Genomic DNA, 11622 nt, shown 5'->3' on the forward strand with positions numbered 1-11622 from the left:
AAGACCATTTAGGCAATGAACAAAGAAATACCACAGGCTATGTCTACAGAGATTGAGAGGAGAGTTGAGGCAGTTATTTAGATGAAAGAGAACTCCATCCTACTAATGGAAAAAAAATTTTTCAGCGATTATAGTAATACAGTTTAGTTATCTAGTTTGATCATATTTATAAGATTCCCACTCTGACTTGCCATGAAGACATAATTTAGTTCACAAATAAGACTATTTCATCAGTCATTATTTGATTTCAAAACGGAGAGGGCACTCATAATTCCAGAAATAATTTGCATTTCATTACTGGTATTGTCATTAAAATCTTAAAAATAATGATGATAATAAATATGAGTAAACAAGCATGTGGTGCTTACCACATACCAGGAATTGTTCTAAATACATTGACTAGTTTAATCCAAACACCATATTTGAAAGCAGCAAATCCAATTAGAGTGATTAAGTTTTATTTTAGAGTATGTGGGAAGAGATTAACTTGACATTATTTATCTCCCTTAAAATAAACCATTTAAAACTACAAATAGTCTCAAATTAAAAACCATCTCATGAGTTTAAATAATATGTTTTTTCTAGTACTGTACTCTTGAGGATTGATATAACAAAGTTTCAGGGCAATTCCCTTTGAAATGACAGTTAACATAATCATCAAGCACTTAAAGTATATGGCATTCTACTCGGTACTGAGATTAGTTTTCCACTAAGTTTTCCTCCCTTTTGTTTTATAAAAAAAAAAAAAAAAAAAAAAAAACACTATATCCTAATAAGCCAAAAATATGTTCTTGATCTCCATGGTAATGACTATTACCCATAAATGTTCAATGATTCCCCATAGCATTTCAAGAGGTACCAGGGTTTGAAACTTGACTCCTCATAAGTTCTTAAACTTCTACAAAGATAAATAGCTGTAGTACATTGTACATTTAATTTAAATAGCTAGACTGCATCAGAAAGTGAATTTAGGCTTTTGTATTTGCCAACTGCTTTCTGCTGTACCCAATCAAGGATATACCTTACACTTATTTGGAGCTTCCTGTTTACAAAATACTTTCATTAAAATTACCTCATTTAATAATGACATATAATCCTTGATTTAGTTGTTACCATCACCATCACCCTTTAAAAGAGATAAAGTTACTTTAAAGTTCTATATCCTGGTGAGGCCTTGAATTCCTGTCTTTTGACCTCAAATCTTCTTACTTTACATCATACCACAACCATTTCAGGAAATGGGGAATAAATAAAGGAAATATGTTACATGTGACTCTAACTAAACAAACACTTCTCAGTGAACTGTGTTAAGCTTGTAGTGAATTTGATTAAACTTTACTGAAGGATCCTAAAATCCCATTTAAAGCCTCTTGGTTGGTACTAATAAACCTTATGATATTACTAAGGCAAAATATGAGATTCAGTGGATGAGAATGAGAGGGTAAGAGCACAAGAAGGAAGAAAAAGGAAAGCACTAGCAAAAGGGATTTTACTTAAAAGGATTCAACACAAATAAACTAAAGGAAATCACTCCATGGGGCTCCTATGAGCTCCCACTTCACACTGAGATCATAATCATTATGCAATAAGGTTGGCTTGGTTGCCCACATGTTCAACAGCTATGTTTGAGTAACTCTTTTTTTTAAAATTGGAGTATAGTTGATTTACAATGTTGTGTTAACTTCTGTTGTACAGCAAAGTGATTCAGTTATACATATCTACATTATTTTTATATATATTCTTTTCCATTATGGTTTATCATAGGATATTGACTATAGTTCCCTGTGCTATACAGTAGGACCTTGCTGTTTATCCATTCTATATATAATAGTTTACATCTGTTAACCCCAACCTCCCACTCCATCCCTCCCCCAACCCTTTCCCCCACCACCTGGCAACCACAGGTCTGTTCTCTATGTAGTGATTATCTTTAATTTGTCCCCAATAATAGCCAAAATCCATTTTTACTTACCCAGTAAATTGGTGCTCATAATACTGCAATGTCCTCTTGAGAGTTTGCTGTATCATCTGGGGCTACAGAATAATAATAATAATACATTATCAGCAAATCAGTGTCATTCCCATTCTGAGTATCATAAGCAGATATGTAGCATCTGATTCATCTCATAAGAGTTTTCGTTTTACAATATAAACCCATCATGAATTCTGCCATGTATTTTCCCCACAAGAACTAATAATATGAGGCACTCAGCAATTACCCAGAATTTCCCAATTTCAAATATGATAGCATTTTCTAGCCATATTTTCCCCAATGCTTTTGTACTAGCTATTAAGTCCAACAAAATACTCATTGGCTGCCTACAATAAACCTAGACATTGGGGGCAGTGGAGAGGGGTGTACTAAAGAAGATGAGTAATGCCCAGGTCAAGCCTGACTTCCTCAAGAGATTTCAAGCAAGGGTTCTAGAGTGTCCGAGAGGGGCCACAGTGTTTGGGGCAAGAAATGGGATCTGCAGAAAATACCTAAGCAGCTCATGACTGAATTTTACAATCCTCTCCTCTCCATGACAGCTAAAGACAGAGTTTCTTAATCCCAGAGCAAGAATTATTCTAGACTTATTTATGCAACAGAGCCTCATCTTGGAGTCTCAGACCTAGGGAGGCATGAAAGTGACTCAAAACACAGATTTTATTAACAAATTATAATAAGAACCAAATTCTCAGTGGCAAGGGTGTGAATTTTTTTTTTTTTTTTCAGTATGCGGGCCTCTCACTGTTGTGGCCTCTCCCGTTGTGGAGCACAGCCTCCGGACACGCAGGCTCAGCGGCCATGGCTCACGGGCCCAGCTGCTCCGCGGCACGTGGGATCTTCCCGGACAGAGGCACGAACCCGTGTCCCCTGCATCGGCAGGCGGACTCTCAACCACTGCGCCACCAGGGAAGCCCTGAATTTTTTAAATAATAAAAACTTCTAATCAAGCAGGAAAAAAAAAAAGCTTATCAAAACATTGATCTATTATAGCCATGGATGAATTTTGGGGGGTTGTAATGACTCTGACACAGACCCTTCAAGATGTGAGAGCAGCATGGTAGTTTGGTAATCTTATGGGCTGTCACTAATTAACCACACAAACCTAGATAAATCTAAAAAGGTAATCTGCAGAAAGCATCTAGCACAATGCTGCTGCCTAAGAAGCAGTTAATAAATATCAGTTTATTTCCCACCCCTAATCCTTCAAAGAGATTGTCTTAAAGATATGTAATTTAAAGGAGACTACAGAGATTGTTGTCAGGGTTCATTTGAACCTCTTCCATGTTTACCTCTCTATGAAAAATGTCCAGGATAGATGTAAAAATCTCCCTACCTAATACTTTCAACATCCTCCTTGGTTGGAAATGGCTATTTTAAAGCTTGAGGAAACTGAGCTTCAATTAAATCAAAGGCATCCACTGAGAACTATTCTACACTACCATTTAGGAGAACATCTTCACTGAGCAAATCTAAGAGCTCAGATATACTCTTCACTTTAGCCAAGCCATTTCAGAAATTAATTTTAGGAGAAATCAGCCTCCAGTGTTCAAAGAAAGAGATACAGGGCAACTTCTTTCAACAGCTGTTTTTCCTTTATACTAGGTTAAAAAGATGAACATGAGGCCTCAAACTGGTACAGATGTTTCTGTTCATAAGAATAGAATCAAAGCAGAATAGCATGCCTAGGAAAGGAAAATCCTTCCTGATCCAAGAAGCAATGAGTCTGTTGAAAAATCTGAAGAGGGTGAAGCAGACACAGCAAACCTAACACACATAAAAAGTGTGCTTTAAAAATCCAACCCATGGCCAACCTAAATCAAGTCATTATCAGTCACTGGCTCAGTACCCCTGGGATCTGAGCTTTCTGAACTGCTTTGGCAGTTTCTGAGCCAAGATAACTTTCTCTTTGGCAACATGCCCTAAAAGCAGTGAAAATCCACAGAGGGATTATCCTTCCAATAACCTCTGGTGACAAAATATGGAACAGAAAACAGGAACTAGAGTGCATAGGGTCAGTTAAGACCAGAACGACCTCCTTTGTAACAAAGGACATTTTATTTTCCTGTACCAGGAATTTCCCAGTCATTAAAAAAAGCAAATGTTTGTGAAAGGAGTTAAGCCATTTAAAGAACTGATTTTTTCTTTTCTGAAGCAATTACTTTTACTCCCCAGCGGGAATTATATTTATAGTTTCCAAATACATTAAATGGAAAATATTCTCTGGGCACATTCAACAAAGCTTCAACTTCATAAAGATTTATATACTTCCTACTGCTTGCCAAATCCAGTGGGCATATTCTGGTGGTCTGAACTGTAAGCATAGAGGCTGACTGCAGAGTATCCCCTGATCTTCAGAAAGCCAAGGCTGACTTCAATACAGACCTGACTCCTCACCATGGACTATCACCACGGATTCACTCCAATCTTCTTCAGAGTTTGTCTGATTCTGAGACATCTTCACATAATCTGAGCCTCTCTGACATGAATAAAAAGCACAAAGTGAAGACCTGCACATGGGCCAAAGCCTTCTGAAGGGGTAACTTCTGCCTTGAGGGTTGTAGGGTCCATTTACTAAATGTCAATGTGTTCCAGTGATGCAAGTCAGTGTAGATTAGTGGGAAAAGCAAGGGCTCTGAAGATCTGCAGATCTTCTCTCCTTTTCTTTAAGAATGAAACTCCATACCAGTTCCATTCAACCTTCAACAGGCCCAAATCCCATCCCTCTTATCTGTATCTACCCTTTTCTTTAAGAAGGAGTTTGGAAAGATGATTTAGAAAAGAGGATTTAAGATCAAACTGAGTTCAAAATCCAACTCTTACTCATGAACTAGATGACCTTGGGCAGTTTACTTAAGCTATCTGAAATGATTCCTTATGTGTACATTATTTTTATGGGAATTAATTGAAATAATTAAATCGAAGTCACTAGTACATAGTAGGTGTATAATAAATGATAGTTATGACTATGTTCACTGGGTTCCTACCCTCAAGAGTCTCAAAATCTAGTGGAGTACAAAGTTTATGTTAGAACACCCACCCCACAAGTGTAATGTTTCAAGATCTTCATCAGCTAAAAAAATCAATAGACTTACCACTAATACTAATAGTGAGAAGATGGTGCCTATTCCAGCTGAGGGGAAAATAGGAAAATGGTAGCTGAATTTATAAATATTTCCAATGAAACCTTCAGATCAGTCCAGAGAGATGGTGACAAAAGCAGAAATCTCAGAAGATTGAGAATAGACCTAAATCCAGGCCTATGAGTGGGAAGGACATTGATGCACCATAACGAAGATGAAGACTTCAAGCATTATACTTTATAACTAATTAGAAACAACCCATGAACCTCCTTCTTATGACATAAAGAATGTGCAACAGGAGAGCTGGATGATGTAATATGTTTATAGCCATATGCTACAGGATCTGAAAGACAAGGGTTGGGAAGGAGACAAAATCCACTGTCCCTATCATACAAAAGAAAATCAAAGAAGTCTGTAATTTTTTCTCTCCTTCCCCCAAACTAAGATAGAGATAGTGGCTTCCTACTGTCTCTACTCAACACAAAGAAGCAATGGACAGGAAGACAGCTGGAAAGAGAAAGCAGCCATCTGTGTCCTGCACATGTATTGTCTAGGGCTCAAAGAGGAAGTACCCAAAGCTTCCATCATGTGGCAACAAGAAGCCATCTTCATCTCTAGTCTCATTAACAGCTTCACTCTACTTAGCAGTAACTGACCCCCAACAGACTAAATGTTATGCTCATGAAAAGTCATGGGATCCAAACAGTCAGCCATGAAATAATCCAAAAAGAGCCAGAGAAATGATCCCTGAGTAGTGGGAGGAAGCAGTTCTCAGTAACTGGCCCTTCAAGCTCAGACAGCCCTGCAGAGGCTCCCACACAGTCCCTGCTCTAGATATCTGCACCAAATGGTATGGGGATCAGGCAGGAGTCAGGCAGTCAAGATGTGTGTGTGTGTGTGTGTGTGTGTGTGTGTGTGTATCATATGAAATGCAGTTGTCATCGTACAAAGTACACATACATCTCAATTCTACAGAGATGAAGTTGCGGCTCAGACTGATTAAGTAAGTAGCCCAAGATCATATAGCTCTAAGTGAATCAGTCACTGCAAGCCAGGACTGGCTTCAAAGTGTGCAATATTTCTACTAGATGCTTTGAGGGTCCCTCTCACCTTTACTATTGTGTGATCCTATATATTTTTAAAATATATACAGCCTTCATCATGCCAAAAAAACCCAAAACTCCACAGATAATTTTAAAACAAACTTCTCATTTCTGCTTTATAACACAAGCTACAGAATTAATGGAAACAATAGGTCTGCCTTTAAAGAAACATCCATAAATAGCCATGTCATTTTATTTATTTAAGTGTGAAAAAAATATATTTCAGTGTCAGAAACTAAATGATATGGATATATATTTAATTACTATTGCTCTAGGCCAGTGATTTCCAACTCTGCCAACAATTAAAATCCCCTGGGGAGCTTTTAAAAAATACCAATGCCTGAGTGCCACCCCCAAACTTTCCAATACAACTGGCGGACCCATTTGCTTCTAATGTTAGTCAGGGTTGAAAACCTTTCATGTAAGATATAAACATGATGATCAAGACCAATACTCTACAAAAGTTACCTGAATAAGTCAGCATTAATGAGAGTAGTTTCTTTACTCAAATATCAAAAGAAGAAAGCTTCTGAAAGATGTTCACACATAACTGCTAAATCAACACAGTTCCACTAATAGCTCATAGTTAAATATGATTTGTTAGGTAAACAGAGAACTATATTGCTTAAAGCATTTCCAAGTAATTCACTCCCATGCACTTATGTCAGTATTCAATTTTGTACTGACACATACATAACAATGCAACAATTAATATGATTGTTGCATTTAATCTATGCAAGGCACTGCTTTAAGCCCATTACATATATTAACTTCTTTAATCTTCACATTAACATTATGAGTTAGGTTATTATTTTACAGATTAGAAAACTGAGACACAGAAAGTTTAAGTTGTCCTATGTCAAACAGGTAAAAAGAGACAAAGCCAGGGTTGAAACTCAGGTAGTCTGTTCCAGAATCCAAGCACTTAATCTCCAACCTGTACTGCACATAATTTTTAACACCCTGTATTTGGTTCAGCACTTTACATTTCATGTTTTTAATGCATATTATCCCAATCGATCTTTGCACCAATCCAATGACATAGTTAGATTGATATTATCACCATTTGACTAAAAAAGAATCAAAATTAGAGAGAGTAGAAGCCCTCCTTTACAAAAAGAGCATCTTTTCCCCTAGGAAACTTCCATAATAAGAAAGCATTTTTTTAACATCAACATAAAAATGAAGAATCACATGGTTTCAAGTTAATTGTTTGCTTCTTGACAACACACTTAATGTTCTTTAAACATATGTACACAAACAAGACCATAAGCAAAAATCATGAATATCTTGTCTTAGATACACTTTCACTTTCCCATCCTTAGCTTTCCCTCACCCTCTTCCCTACCCTCTGAGTGTCCAGTTTAGTTACATTGCTTCTGATAGAACAAATCCCCACCACCATCATCTAAACTCCCAGAATAGGTCTCCAAAAATCATCATTGCATATTCTCTTTCCTTCATCAAAATTTGAAATCCTCTTAGTATCCTGACCCCAGATGGTACTCAGGAGGAATCCTACTTAAGAAACTTGATCCTCAATCCTTACTAAGGTAAATGATGGTATAAATGGGCTTTCCTACTTTATATAAGATGGTCTGAACCACTAAAGGTGGAATTTTGGTAAATAGGAGGGTCAGTGAGAGATAAATTAGGGAGTAAGGAACCTTTTCATCATCCTCCAAATCACAATCCAAAGATCTCTGCTTTCTTCATAACATAAGAGCATTTTTCTTATAAGGATATGATATGCCAAATTTCTTCACTTAAAGTGATCAAAATTGTAATGTTAGATACCCTATCTTTATGGGTAGGCCTGTAGATACCAATGGTTCAAATTATATGATTGGTATTTTTAACAAAACTAGTCAAAATAATGTCACATCAAATAAACAGCATAGGTACTTCTGAAAGACATGTAATTGTAGTAATTGTCAGTCTTGCTAAAGATCCAGGCATAATATGAATTTTCCCAGCCTTTGACTAAACTTACTATATATAAGCCAAAAAGGGAAAAAAACACTACAAATTAAATATAGAACTTTGGGTCAGGACCTCTGTATTTCAAGCCCAGCTGTGCTACTGACCTTTTTATAAAATTAGCCAAAATCTCTTCACCTGGGAGTAAAAAACCTTGGGAAAAAAATGCCTCCATTTTCCCATCTAAAAAACACATATAAGAAGTTCATAGTTCTCAGGGTCATTTGAAGTAAAGCATTGCAAAGTTAGCACTTGTAAACAGAGGGTCAGAATGCACCAGAGATTAAACCACCTTTCAGGAAACTTGGAATATCATCTGTGAACTACACCAGCAATTTCCTAAACAAAATTGGTAGTCCAGACAATTAACTACAAAAAGCAAAAATGGGGCTTCCCTGGTGGTGCAGTGGTTGGGAATCTGCCTGCCAATGCTGGGGACACGGGTTCAAGCCCTGGTCTGGGAGGATCCCACATGCCGCGGAGCAACTAAGCCCGTGAGCCACAACTGCTGAGCCTGCGCGTCTGGAGCCTGTGTTCCACAACGGGAGAGGCCGCGACAGTGAGAAGCCTGCACACCGCTGTGAAGAGTGGCCCTCGCTTGCCACAACTAGAGAAAGCCCTCGCACAGAAACGAAGACCCAACACAGTCAAAAATAAAGAAATAAAATTTAAAAAAGAGTATTACACCTTTAAAAAAAAAAAAGCAAAAATGATAAGTATGCTAAAAGAAAAAAATAAAAGTTGGAGATACATTATAATATATAGTTCTATACATACTCGTTGAAAATCTGCATGATTTCGTCCAATCTCCACTTTTATTCTCCTTGTGAACATAGGTACACATTTGAGTGACCTCATGAAAGCTTAGGGTGAAGGCTGATATTATGCTAATTGACCCACAATGGGATTCAAACTGATAACCTTGGCCTTATTAGAAGTAAGTTCTAGAGTTGGAAAGATGGTGGAGGAAGAGCCAAGAAAAATGATCCCTTTGGTTCCAAAAAATCTCCTGAAAAAGAGGAAGGCTTATCAAGCCCTGAAAGCCACCTAGGCAAAGCAGGTGCTTTTGCAAAGGAAGGAGCAGAGGAAAGGAAAAGAGATCTAGTTTAAGCGACTAGAATGGTTCCTACATGATTCCTGGTGGCAACTACGTGACAGGGTGCAACTCAGACGACTAGAAGTGAAACCTCACGGCTTGCAAGTGCCAGATAAACATTCCTTGGTCTTTGTTTTATGCATCAAAAGGATTAATGCGGTGAATTTACTGGTGCAGAGGACGATTGTAAGACTCAGCCTGAATAAGATTTTCAATGGTGTCTTTATGCAAGTAACTCCTCAAACCATAAAAACGCTTCGTATAGTGGAACCTTATGTGACCTGGGGATTTCCAAATTTGAAGTCAGTTCGGGACCTCATCTTGAAACGTGGACAAGCCAAGGTCAAGAATAAAATCATCCCTTTGACAGACAACACAGTGATTGAGGAGCACCTGGGGAAGTTTTGTGTCATTTGCTTGGAAGACCTCATTCACGAAATTGCCTTCCCAGGGAAGAATTTTCAGGTGATCTCAGGGTTCTTGCGCCCTTCCCAACTCTGAGTGGCCCGTCACGCTACAAAGAATAGAGTGGGCTTCCTCAAGGAAGTGGGCTCACCTGGCTATAGAGGTGAACGTATCAATCAGCTCATCCAGCAGCTGAACTAAACCCAGCATATCGGAAAGCACAGTACATTGGAAGCATGTGTTTTTGTTTTATGGAATTGTTACCCAGTATCTTCAAGCAAGATTATTTTCTGCTGTATCTTCAGGAACTGGAGGGGAAGGGTCAGGGAAAAGATGGTGATGTTCAAGGCAGGCACTTTTTATCCCACTTCAGTTCCAAGAAAAAGTTCCTGTGTGTTTTCTGCAAAGACCGCCGTCCACCTCTGAAACCAGCAAAGGACTTGGGCCATGGAGGAGGGAGTCCTGTTTTATCACACCTATCCTGGGATTTAATGTTGGTGAATGAATGAACACCCACACATGAATACAAGACAGCAGTGGACCAGGCCCAGGGGCATATTGAACCTGGGGTATCCAAGGGCCTTGTTTTGGAAAGAACTTGAAATACAAGAAGCGCACAAAAGCAATGTTCAGTTGTCTGCTGTGAAAAAAAAAAAAGTAAGTTCTAATTAGCAGAGCACAGTGTTCATTACCATTTAATTATTGATTTTTAACTGAATATATTTAACATATACTCAATGTGATAATTAAGTCTTTCTATACAAAATATCTTTGCTTTCCAAATATCTTCCCCTTTGTTATTTTTAAATGCCCTTCCAAAAGAGTGATTGAATTTCAGTTTGACAAGACCTAACACCATCAATACTGATTTAATCTGAAAACATATATTCTTTGAACTGAAACAGATTCAAAGGGCTATTTATTAGTTCTTCTCTACCTCAGGCAAGAGCACATTTAAGTAATCCAAGAATTTCTGTTTTCAACGAACACCAGAAAATAACACCACCACCTTCAGTTTGTATAACACTTCACAGTTTACGAATCACTTTCTTTTCCTTCATCTCATTATATATTCACAACAACCTTGTAAGTCTCAGATATAATTATCCACATTTTACAGATGAAAATGCTGAGATTCAGAGAGGTTAAGGTGCTTTGCCTCAGCTACAAGCTGGAAAGAGATATCAACTAGACAAGAACTTAGGTCTCCTATGCTATTTCTTCCACAGGCTGCTGCTTCCATTGGTAATTTATCTCACTTTGGTGACCATTAGTAAGAAAACTAACAAGAAAATTGTTTCCCCAAATTTGTAAATGTTGTTATTTAAATAGTTCTGGTAGGATCATTAACTTCTTAATAGGGAAACTTCAGGAGAAACATACTTTCCTGGTCACCATCTTGGCCAACTTGGCTGTCTGAATCCTGACTATGAGACAAGATGATACCGCTTCTAGACATCTCAGGAAAATTGATATTGCTTTATTGCAGACCTTTGGAGAAACATGACTTCAGTCCTAAACCCTTAAACCAAACAGGACCTCACAGATGGCACAGGGCTGACTCAATCTACAAAGTGAAATAAGAGTAAGCTTTCTGGATTCAACGCTATAATAGAAGTTGAGTGCTAAGTGTCAAACAATTGGTCCAACAAGTTACATGCCCCAACTCATTTAATCCTCACAAAAATCCTGTAGGAGAGGAAAAAGTCTTACCCCAATTTTATAAATGTGAAAATTGAACCCAGAGAAGTTAAAAACACTTGCCCGAAGTCACTTAGGTAGTATCTAAGTCTATTAAGTGTCTGATCTATATCTGACTGCCTCCAAAAGCCAAGCTTTTAATCTTCTCCTCTAAACTGAAATACAATGTTCTATATTTACCAAGGCAGAAAAGGTTACAGTTGAAAGGGATAATTAAGTCTTAGCTAGACTGTATAATTTTGGATACAGCATTTATTTTTCTGA

The 11622-nt window shown here is 37.7% G+C and overlaps 1 protein-coding gene and 1 pseudogene across 1 annotated transcript in view; one reads left to right on the forward strand and one right to left on the reverse strand.

Annotated features, from left to right (window-relative positions):
• The window catches only part of GUCY1A2 (guanylate cyclase 1 soluble subunit alpha 2), a 382047-nt gene that overhangs the window by 346194 nt on the left and 24231 nt on the right, over positions 1-11622 (reverse strand). The window contains exon 2 of the mRNA XM_007457361.1: positions 1973-2034. Coding sequence (XP_007457423.1) covers positions 1973-2034 — 62 coding nt within the window. The remainder of the gene's footprint in view (positions 1-1972; positions 2035-11622) is intronic.
• On the forward strand, positions 9109-9858 carry LOC103069658 (60S ribosomal protein L7-like 1 pseudogene; annotated as a pseudogene).

Source organism: Lipotes vexillifer, unplaced genomic scaffold, assembly GCF_000442215.2.
Source record: "Lipotes vexillifer unplaced genomic scaffold, Lipotes_vexillifer_v1.1 scaffold825, whole genome shotgun sequence".
Classification (NCBI taxonomy): Eukaryota; Metazoa; Chordata; class Mammalia; order Artiodactyla; family Lipotidae; genus Lipotes; species Lipotes vexillifer.